We start from the raw sequence: 18,705 nt of genomic DNA on the forward strand, positions 1-18,705 counted from the left end.
CGATAAAATATGCAAAACACGACTCGGGTGGCGTGGACGCAGGGTTTGTCATACTGGCGCTTGTACTTTCAAGTAAGAACGTGACTTTTCTGTTTAAGACATTTATTAAAACAATTGACTACTGTACTTTACTTTTTATTGCTAAATGTATTCATTCCGTTGTAAATTCTTGTTTTTACATAACAATTTATATAAAAAAGTCTTTTAAAACCATAAAACTTTAAATTAAAATAGGACGGTGATAGCTTCACCACTTTTGGTTGCAGCAGCTATCAACGATCCGTAAGTTTTCAATCTCCCTATAAAAATTTTAGAAATTTTCTAATTAATCCACTATGGAAACTGTCGTCACACCAGCTTAGGTATATACGTCTCACTGCTGGGCACATACCTTCTCTTATCACGATCGGTAATAGCTGCTTAAAAATCGTTAATAACTTCACAGCCATTATTATGGGTCGGCAATAGCAACAATCGACTCAGTAACTTTAAAAAATATTTTTTACATCATAATCCTTAATTTAGGTACAGGTAACTTAGTAATTACCTTTTACAAACATAATATTATCATATAAAAATGGAAAAGTATATTTGAGGGCATCCTGTATACTTAAAAACTATGGTCGAATCTAAAATTGCTTTAAGGGGGTCGTTAATACCTGCAGTTACCTTACTAACTGTAAAACATCCAACAAAATGAAACCAAATCAAATCCTATTGTATGTTATTAAATATTTATCTAGAATGAATAAACATGGGCCCTACGGAAGACCAGCGCTGGCTTTATAGCTAGCATTATGCTGAGCTGGGTCCATTTCGTGATGCACACTTGATGATCTCTTCTTTTCTTGCTGTTGTTGTCTGTACATGTTCGTACTTGTGTTGTGATCGTCACGAATAAATGTCTTTTATCTTTTTTTTTTATCTCAAAATTAGCATCAGATTACTTTGCCTCACATGTGGATAAAATTAAACTTACTTAGCAGTTATTGAAGTAAAAATATATTGAATGTTTAAATAATGATTGACAATAAGTTAAAGGTATTGTTAGACAAATTAACATTTTATTACTGATTGAAGTTTCATAAATACATACCTACAGGTAATAATTACATTTATCTACACACATATCATAAACCCTCTATGATGCCTTCTAAATCCATAAATAATGGTCAACATTAAGATAAGATAATCTGTTTTGTTACAACAAATTTAAAGTTGTAACTGCTTCATTACCTATTATATCAAAATCGATTTGGTAATGACATTCAAATTTAGAACATCTCTGAAAGAAAAAAGCAATTCGATTTGTCAATTGCATACAATTTTGACAAATCTCGCATGTTAGTTGGTATCGAACGATATAGTGGAGTGGGCTGGTATTAAAATACGGCGTTGCGTGAACAAAAGATTTCCTTTGACAGGATTGGTCCTTAGGATCCAAGGATGGTTTTAAGATGTGGAGCCACCAAGATTTTTGATGTAAATTTGGGGGGTCTCTCTCTCTCGCCTTTTTCTTGATATCTACATCAGTTAAGCTACTAGGCCAAGTTTGGTATCGTTTTCGTATAAATCAGGGATGCCGAATTCATTTATGATATGAAACTTATGAAAGTGACACCATTCCAAAGTAAAAACACAAAAAATATGAAAAAATACTTTTTTTTAAATTCCTCTTCACCCTTAAACCGCTGAACCAATTTAGTTTAAATTTGGTATAGAGATAGTTTGAGTCCCAGGGAAGAACATAGGATAGTTTTTATCCCAAAAATCATCTCATAAGGGTCTCCTTCAATACTCCATCTAGACCTAAAAGATACTGCCCTCCCCTCTCAATTCCATTTTCATCACGTAATTACAGAAAGAATAGCTTTCTATTGCGAGCTGGTAAAAGTCTAAATGAACTAACGAAAGAGTGTGATATTGACGTTTTTAATAGTAACATCACAACTATAAGACGGATTCTGGCAAACAAATTACTTAAGTGAGCGAGTCGTATGCGATAGCATACTCATAATAATATTATTGTATCGATCGATGTATTTTATTAATAAGTTTTGGTTTTCTTAGCTCAGTATATTAAGAGTATTGAATTGTGGGTATTTAATAAGTAGGTATTCTCATTTTGAAATTAGTATTATTTGAATATGTTGTAAAATTTTAGTGCTAACCACCAATTATGTGTTAACTTGTTGCTATTGGTGGGAACCTATAATTGGCTTTTTGTTATTTACTTATATAACTATTGTATAATTGACAGCTGTTGGTTCTCCGAAAAATAAATAAATAAATAAATAAAAGGGAGGTGGAAATTTGTATAGGGATTCAATAACCGCTGAACCGATTTAGATAAAATTTGGTATAGAGATAGTTTGAGTCCCGGGGAAGAGCATAGGATAGTTTTTATCCCAAAAAAATCCGTTAATTGAAAAGGATGGTGTAGAATTTTATGAGGAATCAATAACCGCTGAACCGATTTAGATGAAATCTACGTCTACATCTTTGATTTAGTTGAAAATGATACTAAACTTGACTTAGAACCTAAACTTAAGCAATTATTAACTTGAAACGTCGCCTACGCCTAAAACCCCCCATCCCCCACCTGAATTAAAAATCTGGGTGGCTCTACTTTTTAAATACATCTTAGGAACACATAGATTAATTCTGCCAAAGGAAATATTTAGTTCAGAGAAAGCCTACTGCCAAACTACTGCACTGTGCCAACTTTGCACTACTGTTACTGTATTTGACCTTTTTATGGCCTGAGCACACTCAACTAATACGGAAATCGGCCCCCGACTCTAGTTTGTCTCTGAAATAAATAAAAAAACTACGGCGTGACATGCGTGAAAAAAGTTTAAGTAAAAAAATAATTTGTTTTGGTGTTTTTATACTAACTGAGCCATAAAGACATTTCGGAGACGCCACATCATATCCGCGAGTTTCGCCAGAGAGAAACGATGCCCCAATGTCGGCTGTAATATGAGGTTAGTGAATAAATATATCATAGAAAGTTTATAATATGTGTAGATAAAATAGTGTATGTAACTGTACATAATTAGGCATTAAAACACTCGTGTGGTCCTTTTAAGAAACTCACTTGGTTCGTATCTTAAACCCATAGGTACTCGTATTTTAACGCCTTTCATTATGTAGCAGTCACATAAACTACTTTTAAAACTTACATTACTTTGGTAAGACACTATAAAAGTCTGTCGTTTAAATTGTGGTTGTGATGGCAGTACAGGTAGAGGAGCCCAAGAAGGTATTTCAAGGATTTTACACGAGTGCGCATCACCGTGGACTCCTCTACTATGAGTCTCAATTAAATTCTATTTGCAATTAGTTTCAAACTGGGTTTATACAGACAGATAGGCGGTACCTAATAAATAGGTGTGACTATTTCCATTTGTCCTCCAGGCCTGTAAGCTCGAGACGGACGCAGTTACAACTAGGAATACATTGTAAATATAAAATAAAATAGGTACGTTAAACATGTGGAATACATGTATAATGCAACAACATGTAAGATACATGTGACTTGGACGTTACGTCAGAAACACGCGATAATTTTTGTGACGCTGTCCACTTTCTTAGAATTGCATTATTGCCATATCTAAAAAAATAATTGCAAATAATGTTTATCGATTGTGATCATGTTTGTGTAGTTTGACTTGGCTACAAAAAAGCGGCAATCGCTTGACGCAGCGTTAAAGGAAATGGTTCGGGCGTGTTTTTGTGGTCGGAGAGGTGTGTGGTGTGTGGTTCAGTCGCTCTTCAGGTCCTCGAGGCGCGACACGAGCGGGAAACGCACGATGCGCAACTGCGTCGCGTAGTCGCACACAATGGCGTCCTTTAGAGGTAGAATCTGCCTCACCAATATACACCCGTCATTTTGCCCTGGAATATTTACTTACAGTTTAATATAACGCTGACAATTCCCTTTGTCTTATCTGCCTAATATTTGTGTTGCGTCTATTTCCTTTGTAGGGAAAAACTAATGAGTGAAGTGAATTACCTAAGAGCACTCGCCGTATGACGTCACCGGTGCTGAGGTCGTAAGCCGCGAGTCCGCTGCGGTCGCCCATCAGGAGCAGCGTGTGTGTGAGCGGCAGCATGCGGCTCATGTAGTTCAGGCCCTGGCGCAACACACGTTTATAACGACTTCCCATACAATGTGACGCTGTACTGTACTCGTACGTATCGCAGCGATGGCGTCAACTGGTTACAAGTTACACCGCCTCAAACGCCCTAATTCCTGTTCTTCTAGTTTGAGTTTGCGATAATAATAGTTTTCTCCAGTATGCTCGCACATGTTCACCTTATTGTAGCAAATATCGTAGGTACGGAAAGTTCTACATTATGGACAATCTCAAATTAGGTATTGTGTTGTACCTTTTAAAGATAGGTATGTATCCAATAAGAAAATAATCAATACAAACACCCAATTTAAAGCCGCGTCTGTACGACCCGGGACAGGAAACTATAGGATAAAGTTCGATTGGGAGATTACATGTCTAGTTCTTGCAAGACCGTTATGTTGTGTATGATCGTACGAAAACTTATTAAGATAAAATCAAAAGCTACAAAACTTTTATATTTTTATTAATTAATTTTTACCATGGTCCCATCCTACTGTTTCTTTTCAAAAAAACATTTCTTTCGCAACTTAATTATTTCTGGGCGGTTTGCCCTTCGGGCATATGAAGCTACCTAACGAGCCTAACCTACCTACCTATTGATTTAGTGTGACGTCCGTGAAAACTTTGGGAAAAAAGTGTAGGCGCGTCTAGTTTAGTTGTGAAGGTGTTTTTGGAAAAGAAACACATGTGCGACCATGGTAAACATAAATTTAAAAAAAATTGACAGCTTTATGGTTCCTAGTTATGAACTGAGAATGTTAATTCCTGATAAGTAACCATATACTTGAAAACTTCTTACAGTACCGGCCAATAATATATCACTTTTGAGTGTTTTTGTATGAGCTTGTATACAGTAAACAATATAGGTTTGTTTGTAGATTGCATATATTACTAGTCATTTTATACAAATATATGATGAATATTGCAATAAAACACTGTGAATTACAATAGGATACTCAGCATATTACTAAAAAAACCTCTAGTAAAAAAATGAGGTATAAAAAAAACTTCTATGAAATAGTATTTTATACAATCGTGATATAATAGAGAGCTTTTCAGTCGAGTACCGTGTTTAAGCAACGAAGCTTGCTGAGTTGCTTAAGTTAAGGTACGAGATTGAAAAGCTTGATTATATCACTAATTGTATGCAATACTTTTTCTACGAGACAAAAAAAATATACTTTCAACTAGTAAAATGATATAGGTAAACAAACCAAAAGTTTACAGCTAAGACACGCGAGCTACCGCAAGCCGCGATACCTTCATACTCGTACGCGCCCCGGCCGCCGGGCCCGGCGCCCCCGGCGGGTTGGTCAACGACACCTTCTCGTAACTCATGAGGCCCTGGTACCTGCTCCGCGCTAAATTCAATTTTAAGACAGTTTTTTCTCGATTTTGGCCACCGTAGCCTATGGAGACTAACAAGCAACGCTAAGCGGTTTTCGTAGGGTATGGATGTTGCTATATGAAGGGTGTCACATGCGCGTTTCTGACTTATGAAGCAATTGTTTCTACTACAACATAAAATAAAATGTTTTTGTTGGCCAACCAATCACAAAGCAGATGCGACGCAGCAGCGTGTTTAAGCAGGCTAATTTGCATTGAATCGAGTCCAAATTTTTTATAATTGACTAAACCGTATCGATAAAATTCTTATGGTTGAGTCGGAAGTGCCATAGACTATCCAACGTTGAAAAGAGTAAGGTTGTAGTGTCGCATATGAAGTTGTAATACACAGATTATACTCGACGAGTAGAAAAAAACCATTACATGAGACCAATTTTTCTCATCGCCCGTACAAAGGAATACTACTAGACTACCTAAAACAGTGAGGTGGAAGTCACTCACAAATATATAAGAAAAGTTATACCGTAAAAACACGAAGGTGATATATTATTGGCCGGTACTGTAGTTGGCAACTATAGATGTGTAACAAGAATAGTCCAATATTCGTCTTTGGCAACTGGTTGTGTAACAGGATTATTTTATGAAATATTTTTTTTAGTTATAGGTGCTTTTGCTTTTTACAAGCTTTTATTTACCTTGCAATGTTCCTATGTAAGTATGTATGTAATATGTATGTAACTTGTTTGTAAGGGTCAAATCTTGCAAGTTAAATTTGACCCACTTCCCGTTTTCCGATGAATCTGAAAATTTGCATACATATGTAAGTCGGGTGACAATGCAATATTATGGTACCATCGAGCTTATCTGATGATGGAAACAGGAGGGATTACATAGGAACTCTGTGATAAAACAACGCAACCTAATTGTGTTTGGAGTTTTTAGAATTGTCTCGATGAGTATTAGTAAAGTTGCCTGTGGAAAGGAAAGTACAGTCAGCGATAAAAGCTTGTACCAAAAATAAATTTTTTGCCAAAAACTTATTTTATTTTTGTAAGCTGAAGACGGGGGTGCGATTCCCGCCTCGGCCACCGGTGGACTTGGTCACTTTTTCTTTAGTGTATGATATGTATTTCAGTTTAGAATATTGATTAACTTAACTTTGTGATTCTATGGATTAATCGTCATTTCGGTAGAAAGGAAAATGGGTTTAATTGAGGTTTTTGGTTGTTGGGGTAGTAAGATACGTTGACGGTGCGTTAGCGATTCAGCTTGCGCATAAATGTTTTCGATGGTCGTTTGTTCTTCTCTACAGGTCGCAATTCTCATCCGATTCTCGTGAAACTTTGTGAACACTGTACAAGTTCGATGATCGAATAGAATTTTTATATCGATTCAGTTCCTTCAAAGTTTTTAAAATGGCGGAGCCATGGGGGTTCGCAAGGTCTACAGCTCACAGAGCTCCATGAAATCTTGTTTTAAAAGTGGCAAATTATATCGTAACACGTCTTTACCTATATATCATCATAACAGTAGGCGTATTATGTACGAATTGTACAGTCGCCATCAGATATATCGGAGCGGCCAAGGTGTTCACAATATCTGAACAGTGAACACGCACTCTATCGCCTTGACAATAGAGGCGTGTTCAGATATTTGTGAGCGCCTCGGCCGCTCCGATATATCTGATGGCGACTGTACGATCTTACGATATATAATATATATGTATATGGTCACTAGAGTTGATGCAAGCTATCTGACGATGCCCGTACACTATAAGCTAAACTTAAACTTGCAATACAGACGAAAGCTACTTTTTAACCAATTATAAGTATTAGAAAGAGAGTTGTGTTGGTATCACAAGTGAGAAAGTTTGATGTAAGGGTTCCGGTCCGGGTTAGTCTACTCACAATGTGTATGGAGTTGAGCATGTGTCCCTGGAAGCGGTCCCAGATGCAGAGGCGCTCGTCGGCGCCGCTGGACACAACGTAGGACGCCGTGTAGGCCAGCGAGGTCACCGCGCCGTCGTGCGCCTGCATGCTGTACAAGCACGCTCCTGGACACACAAACAATAGGCTATTTGACTAATTTTTGAAAATGGTTTTAATTGATTGTTTATGACTTAATAATTACACTACATTGATATTTCCGTGAAATTTCCTGTATTAAATATAAAAAATCAATGTTAAAGTTTATTTATTCTGAACGCGCCTTAAACGCTGTTTTTGCAAAGGGGCTAATCACGTGACACGTGTGACGTCACACGCGAGTAAACTCAGTCAATGACCTTAGTTAATCTTATGGTTTATGTGCATTGAATTGATTATTTCACTGTAAAATGGTATATAAATGGTGTATAGTGCCGCAATGTTCAAGTACGACTATAAAAAATCCAGATAAATTGTTTGTTTCCGTTCCAACGAATCCCAAAAAAAGAAAAATGTGGTTAAAACTAGCGCGAAGAGACCCAAAGAGCATTTTAGCGCATACAAATGTTTTTATGTGTGAAGACCACTTCGATGTAAGTAATATTTAACTGTAAATAAATATGGTAGTTAAAGCAGCGGATTTTGTTGTATTTAACGAAACAAGATCTAGGTATTTAATGTATTACTACATAACCTCATAACATAGCTCTTTCAGCATTAGTAGGTAGTTAGTAGCATACTTTTTCTTTCAAACTAAAGTGCAGTATGGAGATACTATTTTCGTCATCGTATTCTATATATATATATCGTCGTCGTATTCGTATCATCGTATCATTCGTATATCGAAATTTTTACGTATACTCACACAGCTGTTTTTACATTTCTAAGTTCCGGAGCATAGTAATCCGGATTATCTTTAAAGAAAAGTGGAACCAGTGATGCGTCTATGTCTGGTAGGATGCCGCTATCAGCTTTCACATATTTCGGCTCCATTTTGAGATTCTTATGAATATTGTGCTACTAGATATACGGATAAATCGGAATATATCAGAAAACTGTGGAACAATAACTAAAATTAACTAAATACAAATAAAACAGTTAAAACACTCAAGGCAATCAAGAATGTTTACGCGCGTGTGACGTCATCCGAGCGTTGACCAATCACAGAGCGTTCACGTCCCTGATGAAATTTCAAAAAATATTAAATTTTCTTTCGTTTATATTCCAAAAACTAAAAATAATTTACATTCAAATATAGTGAAATATACTTTATTAGTTTATTATCTTTCAGGATGACAGCAATTCGTTATATATTTTTAATGTTATCAAATACCCTATACTAAGTACCAGTTGCACCATCCGCACTTGACAGACCGATCGACGTCACCCGGCGAGCCGCGGCGGTTTACTATAAATAAATAAATATTATAGGACATTCTTACACAGATTGACTAAGTCCCACAGTAAGCTCAAGAAGGCTCGTGTTGTGGGTACTTAGACAACGATATATATAATATACAAATACATAAATACATATAAAACACCCAATGAAACTTACTATACTATTAACTTACTATGAAACTTTACATACAATAAAATTTAGCGAACTCTTTAACGATGACGAACAGATGGTGCAACCGACCCTTACTCTGCAAACTGTACAAACTAATTCGCTTTAGAGTGCCTACCCCAAGGCCTAAAGACTTCCTTAGAAATATATGACCCGCCAAAAGCTTCTATGTGTTGTCCGTTCTCAAAGAGTTCAGTAAAAGTTGCCAGTAATTAACATAAAAATATTTTACAACAGCAACTTTGGGCTTCGTCTATACAAGTCCGGGAACGAACAAATCAAATTATTTTATCAAAGATTTTGATTTGTATTTATAAAGTAGTCACACTACTACCTATATGTAAATTATTATTTATTTTTGATATAAATTATTATCTATTTCAGTTTGTATTTGTCTATGTTTATAAAATCTACAGAGGGTTGACGTGCCTCTTGCACTTGGGTCTGGCTGGTAAGAACTAAGAACATAGAGAAAATCTTTAATGTCGATGCTGTCAATGTCATTAAAGTCATTGAACGCAAAAAATCAAAGTTTTTATATAAAACTAACGATTTATTTGCTTAAAATATTTTTATTTAGTAGTTTTAAAAATTAAAATTAATCATATGCGCGAGCAACGTATGCTAAATGCGTCCTCGCACACTCGGTTAAATTCGGTCCACGGAAGAGAAGAAGAAGAAGCTGTAGCATATACCTATATGTTAGAGCATATGCTGAGTGGTGTCCATTTGTAGCCTCTATAGCAGCATCAATATTGTAATTATTGCATGTTAGTATAAGCTACTTGTAATTTTACGTGTTAGTGTATAAGATCTTCTTCTTTTTAAATTTGTATGGTGCTGTATGTAGATTTTTACAATAAACGTTTTCTATTCTATTCTATAAATTTAAACCGTTGTAGTAATAAACCAGAAACAATAATTATTTCAAGATAAGAAATATATAAATCTTTAAAAAAATAAGCGTACTAGTTATTGCCAAATTCAAATATAATAATTTAATCTTACTATCACTTTAAGTCCCGCACGCTATATGGCGTCCGAAATTACAATCATAGTTCAGCACAGATGATAAATGCAAAACCTCACATATTGTTTAAGCTCAAAGCTGGCAAATTTAGACCCCTGGTAGCAATTTTAAGCGAGGTTAGTTAGAAGGAAGTTAGGTAATATTGTTTAATTTGCGACTGTTTTGTTTTAGAGAGTAAATCAACAGATGGCTTGAGCGTGAGATCATAGTATAACCCTGGACCGTCATATATAATATCTTTGAAAAAGCTCAAAGGGCAAGGATCTGCCGCATATCCAGACTAGTTTCCCGGTGACCAAGACGGCTGCGCCGAGCTGTGGAGTAGAAAATGTCCCATAACCGGATAGACGTAATAACAACTTTAATTGCCATTTGCCATAATCAATGTATTTATTTTGTTTTGGACTGATAGATATAAACAAGTTCCACAGTTAGTTCCGTCCGATGCATAATTTTGTACAGAATACGCCTTTTTTCTGCCTATTATATTTTTTTCTAATCAAGCTCTTTTGATCCTACGTAATAGGAATGAAAATATTTATTTATATCATAATTAATAACTGTTTGTCTTTTTGTATTGTAAGAATTTCTAAATATAATAAAAATCATTATCTCTTCACATATTTATTTATTTAATTGAGAAATAAATTAACCCCAACAAAAACAAAAAAGAAAAAATACAAAAAGAAATTCCCTCGCTGGGATTGAACCCAGGACCATTAGCTACCTGAATTTAATTACTGCTAATACCCGCTAGGCTAAACGGGTTGTCAATTTTAGTGTATGCTATAGAACCTGAGCGCCACTAGTATAAACGAACTTTTGAAAGGGACATTTTTTTGTATGGAGTTATCGTTCTTCTCCTAGTGAGTATTATATTCTTTGGCCTACCCATACCCAGTGGACGACCCGGCCGCTTCTTCATACAAACGTAGTCCTCATTTTCCTGGATACTTATTGATGTTATGGAAATTATTTTTACACAGTTTATTGTACTATCGAGGACATTCCCGGTGAACCACTTTAAGGCCAGGATTACACTTGTAAGTTTTACTTACGTAAGTAGGGACAAAGCTATTTGCTAGAATGAGATAACGATATTCATATCTCATTCTGTAGTATAGCCGTGTCCCTACTTACGTAAGTAAAACTTACAAGTGTAATCCTGGCCTAAGGGCAAAAATTATTTACACGTGTTGCAGACGGTCAGGCGATATCATAAAAGTGATGACCAATAGAATGGCACTTAAAAATGTGGTTGTTAAAAAAAAAGGTTAGCTCAGGTAAAGTTTATTGCCGTCCATTGTCTTTGTGACTTTCGGCATTTGCAAACTAAGATAAGGAATCCAAAATGCATCCTAATTGGTTATCTATATGGGGAGGCGAAGCTTAGCCTAAACAACAACAACTATAGTAGACCCAAACCAAACGGACGACCGGGGTCGTAAAACTTCTCGTTCACGCTCGCATGGTCTAAAGCAGGATGAGAGAGATAGAGATATGATCCCAGTCGTCCGTTTGGTTTGGGTCTACTATAATAAACTAACTGTCCTTACTACTACCTATTGTTTGTCTCATTACCTGTTTTTACCCTTTTCATTATTAAGGCGACGGAAGAGGTGGGTAAATTTTCAGATTCTGTCGATTTACCCCATTTCTCACACAAGCGCACTTCACGCACACTATCTCACTTTACTGGGACAGGTCAGTGACCCCATCATGTTTAGTATTAACAAAGATAGATATAACTCCGCAACAGATGGATACAGTCTAAGGAAAAAACGTGCTTCGAAAATCAAGAAAATTTGATTCTCGTTCAGAGGGCGCTACTAGCTTTGGCCTACTGTCGTATAGATGGCGTTGACGGTTTCGTTTGTTATTTAACAATTTTAACGCATATCAGTGAAAGAACATGGGTCAAAATCATAAAAATAATTAATGCAAATAATTTAATTAATTTTTATAAATCTTCATTTTTAGTTTTAAAGTGTGTCGACAGATAGCAGTGAATTTACTGTGGTTACAAAATTTACTGTGACAGTACCGCTCTAGAATAAGTTACACTATGGTATTAACCACTGGCCTCCTTTGAGGAACAGAAACTGTAAAAGCGTTCCATTGAAAGAAGAAAGAGAAAAAATACATTTAATCTTGCTTTCCTTGTCTATTCATGTCACATATACACATGACGTAGGTCATTTGATTATTGACTGTTTTCTACTTAATATTGCTTTGTCGAGATACGCGTTTTGTAAAATCATACCGAATAAAACCAGATGTCATTAAGTCAGTTGTAAAATTTTATTTACTACTTTATACCGTAGGCGCGTAGGCTCAAAATCAAATCAATGGGAATTTAAATAAATAAAGTTTCGGCAGAGCGGAAATTTATTTTTGGCCAATAAAAATAAGTGGAAACAGTGTTGGCTAATACACCTGATATCTTTTCTGATTGACTTTTATGTGGTATATTCGCTGTTTGTTTCGCTGTTAAATTAATAAAATGAAAATAAAAAATATTATACCGGTATTATTTCAGTGCTGAATAACTTCGATCGTACCCTTGATGATGTAGTTGTTGATGTTAGTTACGGCGGTGGGAGCGGCAATGAAACCGCGCAGCGTAGGACGTGAGGTGCGTTGGGATAAGTGCATATATAAGATGGAATTTAATCGGTGATCAGGAGCCAATTTTTCTAATTTGGTAATCGATGGCGATCACATAAATGGGCCTATTTAAAGTTGTACCCCCAACTGTTGCATTATAGATTCTAAAACTTTTGTATTAACCTTTCGTATGCACCTGTCAAAAAATTGCAATTTAAATAGCAATCTAGACAACTTCATGTTTAAGTTAAATATATATGGAGCAGTTTTGCTTCTAAGCATACCAAAGGTAAAGTATTTCCACTCAGAATCACGAGCTCTTTCGATTCAAATACGAGAAAAAAAGTGTACCCAAAATTTCATTGATTTTGTCCGATTTGTTACAGTCATAGAAGGTAGTAAGTATCAATTGAAAACCGCAACCAAACGGACCAAACATATTGGGGACACTTTTTTTCGCAGTAAAAATGAAAAAAGCTCGTAACTCGTGAAGTAGAAAAAAAATATAAACACTTCCAATAATAACACGATTTTATTTTTGGTAAAAATTTAAATAGAAATGCCCAAATGTAGCTCTAATACAACTAAGTTTTTTTTATCATACCTAATTTTTAGGTTGAAATTAAATTATAGACTTATGACCCGCAAAAGCGATGGCACTTGACGTACACCTACTTCACTAACAGTTTACGTGATAACTGTTTATACAAGTTATACATAGGTCACTAGATAAATTTTGCAATAGGTATAAAAATATGAAACAAAGAGGTAGCCTATCCACATATACTTTTAAAAAACTATATTTCCGCAGCCAAATGTTTGGTGGGAGAATATTTACCTTTTTAAATTAATGTCTATTTTTTCTTTAAGATCACCTCACGCTTGTCCTTTTTATAGGTTTTCCATTAATCTTATGGTGTTGAACTATTTATTGTATATTTTAAACATTTCTGAGAAAGGTTATGGTAAATTTTTGCCTATTTATAATATTTTTATAATTATTTGTTTTTAATATTATGTGTCATTAGAATCGCAATCGAAAATAGCACGAAAATAAATAATATTGAGTAAAAAAATCTTCTTAAGTGTTTCCTAATATAAAGAAAGAACCAACAAGGAGCCACCACCAGCAGAGGCCTCTGGCAGCAGCAGACCCGAAACCACCGGTAAGCCAAGCTATATTATTTGGGGTTACAATTTTTATTTTTTTACAGTCCATTGGCCTTACGCCACAGTTTTTGTACTTAACTAGTAAGTTTTATTATATTTGTTTATTTCTTTGTTTTTATGAATAAACAAAATTTCCTTATGTATTATATCTGATATGTAAGATACCAAAAATGGCCGCAAATAATTGGCAATTTCATTTATTTACGTTACTAGTCCATCTTCGGCACCGACTTACTATATGTGACATAATAATATGTGAATTGGCTGTAACAGACACGCAGACACAGCAGTGATCTTATGCACTTACCCAACGCACCTCACGTTTCACGCGGCGCGGCATAATCACAATGGTCTTAAGTGTGATAGACCCTACTGGTGCTTTAGTCCTTTATGCCAATTCTGCTTTTTTGAACTTTTTCCAAAAAAACGAAACCACAGAATAATTATATCGAACTACCGAACCTGCTTACAAATTTTCACGAGAATCAGTTGAGAAATGTGATCTGCAAAGGAGAACATTTTTGCCCACGCTGAAATGGAGACCTTCGCTAACGCTCGGTAAATAATGGTTTAGATACACCTATAAAAAAATGTTGTCCTTGCTGGAATTTTATACCGGTACCGTACGTAGGTATAGTTTTGCTTTCAAAACGAACCGAAGCTTTCAAAATAAGTGCATTCCCGTTGCCAGGGAGGTTTTGGGATTATACTGAGCAACTTTTACTATGGGACCAACCCCGAAATCGCAAAAAAAAAAAACAATTTGGCTGTTTCATACATTTTTGCTGGTCCATGTTCTATGGGAGGGTAATTTTTTTTCGCGTTCTCGTTGTTGGTCCTATAGTAAAAGTTGCTCAGTATAATCCTATAACCTCCCTAGCAACGGGAATGCACAAAACTTTTGGCCATCCTGTAGTTAAATCGCGACGGCTTGCCGGAGCGATTTATAGACTCGAGTTTGCAATATTATTACGCCCCAAGTTACACGCAATGTTTTTCATCACAGTTGCGATACAAAAATGAAGTATAAAGACAAAAAACTGTGAATTATACTAGAAACTTCATAACTCCCTAGGGAAAACGCTTTTTCTATAGTTCCCGCTAAGCCTGCGTGCAATTCCACATTTACTGAGCGAGTGTGACGAAAAAATCTTAAAAGCACCGAAACATAGGTACCTATACATTTCGGATAAATATTTTATTTAACTTTCAACTTACGGTTATGTTCTAATTAGTATGAAAATACTTTAGATACCTATGCACAAAATTACATTGAAACAAAACATTGTTTTATTGTATAGTAAAAATGTATATAACACTAGATATATAAACATAACACAAACCAGGCCTCAGCGTTAGGTCTTGATCTGTAAGCTTCATCTCGGTCTCCATAGCCGCAAAAACTCGCTAGTAGGTACTAAGTGCTGGTCTTGCCGTTATTATTATTAAATCGGCGAAATAGTCACATAGGCAAAAATGATGTACAGTATTTTTAATAAGGCAACATCCAAGTTTTGCAACAATTGCAACCATAGTACAGCATCGGGCTTCAAGTCTAATAGAGCATCCGGGCTATCCGAGTATGCGCGGAGTAGGCACCGCTGGATGATGTGCTCCATGGTCTGGTCCTCGATGCCGCAGTCGTATAGCGCGCGCGGAGTCACTCCAACCCCACTTATGCCGGAAGAAGTTGCATCGCCCGAAGAAGAAGTCTTGCCGTTTAACTGTTTCTTGATTCTTGACGATTTTCAGAAAAGCACATAGGTGACCGCATATAGACGGAACGCACGGCAACAAACTATGTGTAGAGACTGCAAGACTTTCAGGTATTAAACGGATTGCATAACGCTTCGTATTATTAATAGGTAGTAATTATTTTAAGATAAAAGTTCTCTAACATAAATACAAGATTACAATGGTCATTAAAATTCATTGGCGTACATAAGTAAAATACGTTTTTAAAATAACGCAAATTAAATACCAGCATAATGAAAATTAATCCCAATCAGTAAAAACGATTCTAAACTTTTTTCATTTTCAGCAGGTTTTGAAGGAACAAATTGCTTAAATTCGATTGTAATCGTACTGTTTTAGAATTGTTTACTGTATGTATGACCCGTAAATAACAACAAATCAAATTTAAAATGAGACTCGAGCTCCACGTGACGATATTTATTTACCCAATTTTTTTAAATACAAATTATGTACTGGTATACTTTTTCGTATGCGTATATGATTTAATGTCAATATAATTGCCAAAAGTAGCTGTCATTTTAATACGCGCAGCTACACGTCTGCTTTCGTCAGCGGCGACGGAACATAAATAGACATCGCTCTCTATAGAAAAATGCCTTCCAAAAATGACCCCAGCCACAGTGACACTGACAACTATCCCTTCTCTATTAATAAGTTAAGCTCAATCATTTTTAAGAAAAAAAAACTGACCAATGGGGGACGCCGTTGAAAGTTGAAAGATTACTTATTGTTGATGGTGCACTCTTAGATTCCAGACAATGAAATGAAAAAGACAGCATCTTTTGCCTAATTATGTAGAAAAGGAGGTGAAACCACCCACTTTTCTAGTAGCATTTCGTTTCTGTAAGGGTCGCAGTTCTAACCTAACCCACTTTTCTGATAGCATTTCGTTTCTGTAAGGGTCACAGTTCTAACCTAACCTACTTTTCTGATAGAAGTTCTGGTCTGTGAGAATCGCTGTTCAAAAACGCCCACCCACCTAACCCACTTTTCTAGTAGCATTTCCGGGTCCGGGTCTGGGTCCGGGTCCGAGTCGGGTTTCGGGTTCAAGTCCGGGTCCGAGTTCGGTCCGGGTCCGAGTTGGGCTCCATGTTCAGACCCGGGTCCGAGTCTGGGTCCGAGTCCGAGTCTGGGTCCAAGTTTGGGTCTGGGTCCATAACGAAGAGAACAAATCGCCAAACATAAACTATGCGTCATTACAGAGTTCCATTCTGATCATCATCAGCAGTTCCACTTCATCAAATGTCACTTTTATAAATGGAAATGCTGGATTTGTTGATGAAAATACAAAAATCACTATATGATTGCCTTTCACATTTGAAGAGTTCCCTCGATTCCTCATGGATCCCATTATCAGAACTCGAGCTTGACGAAAATGTGTCTTGAAAACCTAACTTGCTTAACAAACATAACAAAGAGGACAAATCGCCAAACGTGAACTATGCGTCATTAAAGAGTTCCATTCTGATCATCATCAGCAGTTCCACTTCATCAAATGTCACTTTTTTAAATGTAAATGCTTGATTTGTTGATGAAAATACTAAAATCACTATATGTATGCCTTTAACATTTGAGGAGTTCCCTCGATTCCTCATGGATCCCATCATCAGAACTGCGTTTTGACAAAAACGGGACCAATCTGTATGTATATACTTACAATCAAAAAAAGAATTATCAAAATCGGTCCAGAAATGACGGAGTTATTGAGTAACAAACATTTTAAAAAAAACAACCGAATTGAGAACCTCCTTTTGAAATCTTGAAGAATGAAGTTGGTTAAAAAAGTTAATATAGGTATATTAATATCCAGTTTTTTATTATATCCAATAAACAATTACCCGCTATAAAAAAAAGTTGTGATTAATCAATATAAGTTTTGATTGCCTATAATAAAATTCTATGCGCCAAACCTCTTGCGCGGCGTTACAATATTTTGGCGTTGTCAAACCTTACAAGGATGATACTAACCAACAGGGAACCAATTCCTATAATTATAATTTTGACGCGTATTTATTGTTAAGATTACGCACGCATGTCTAAACTTTATATTACGGTACATTCAAAAGTTGAAATATAATATTAATGCGTAGTATGTATTTTGGAACAGTGTCAGTACATACAAACTTTTATAAAATGCCAGTGGTCAACGTTTCTCAATTTTATTTAAAACACTTCTAGGTAGGTACCTAGGTACTAGGCACTTTAATCCGTGGCACCTGGGGCCGATTGCACAACAACTTGTAACCATAGAGTAACTTATACTAGAGCGGTACTGTCATAGTAAATTTTGTAACCCCAGTAAATTCACTGCCATCTGTCGACACACTTTAAAACTAAAAATGAATATTTATAAAAATACTATAAAATGTATTTAAGGTGGTTCGATTTTCATACAAAATTCAATCTGCTTTAATTAAGGCACTACACACTATTACTACACAAATATTTGCTCATTTATCTACTTTCGAATATTCGTTTGCGCTAAATTAATAGAAAAACTTTGTTTCATACAGAAATCATACATAAATCAACGTAATTTTTTCATCAATTTTACGTATGTGTGTGTCACAAATGTCGTGTACAAATACGTTGCGTGCGGCGTTGCCACTCTATGACGTTGGCGACGTTGCCTGGCCGACCTGGCAGGATTTGCAGTGCCGTCATGTTTAGTGCATTTTTATTTGACAGTGTTGACACTGACACATAGGGTCATGTTTATTGTGACATCAATTTGTTTGTATAAACTGAAAATGATAGCAACGTCTAAATCAAGTTACAAAAATCATCGGTGTTCTGGTCCGCGAAAATCCAGAAAAATTCAGACTCAATTGAAGCGGAATTCATGATGGTGAAGTTTCGTAAGGTAGGTACAGTTTCATTCCTTCATTGTACATTGTAATTTTCTCGTGCCGATCTTTTTAGAAAATAATTCTCACTTCTTCCGTAATATAAGCAGTGAACAATACCTATATAATGTAATTATTACTGTTTTGGTTGCCGAATAGTCAATGTGTCACTAACTCTAGGTTTTTTTAGGTATTGTGCAAAATGAAGAGGCATTCTTGGAAATAAAATGTTTTCCTTCATTAGCCAGAAAAAATCAGGACATCCTCACTGCAATAAAGTAAAATAAAACATTTCCTGGGGATGACAATTATG

General features: G+C 35.8%; 1 protein-coding gene across 1 annotated transcript in view; it reads right to left on the reverse strand.

Moving 5' to 3' along the window:
- Positions 1 to 712: 712 nt before the first annotated feature.
- Positions 713 to 18,705, reverse strand: part of LOC134754162 (sterol regulatory element-binding protein cleavage-activating protein) — an 80,291-nt gene continuing 62,298 nt past the window's right edge. The window contains exons 20-22 of the mRNA XM_063690283.1: positions 7,397 to 7,542; positions 4,019 to 4,139; positions 713 to 3,900 (exon numbers count right to left, since the gene is read on the reverse strand). Of these exons, the coding sequence (XP_063546353.1) occupies positions 3,767 to 3,900; positions 4,019 to 4,139; positions 7,397 to 7,542 (401 nt within the window). The 3' untranslated portion in view covers positions 713 to 3,766. The remainder of the gene's footprint in view (positions 3,901 to 4,018; positions 4,140 to 7,396; positions 7,543 to 18,705) is intronic.

This window comes from Cydia strobilella, chromosome Z (genome assembly GCF_947568885.1).
Source record: "Cydia strobilella chromosome Z, ilCydStro3.1, whole genome shotgun sequence".
Classification (NCBI taxonomy): domain Eukaryota; kingdom Metazoa; phylum Arthropoda; class Insecta; order Lepidoptera; family Tortricidae; genus Cydia; species Cydia strobilella.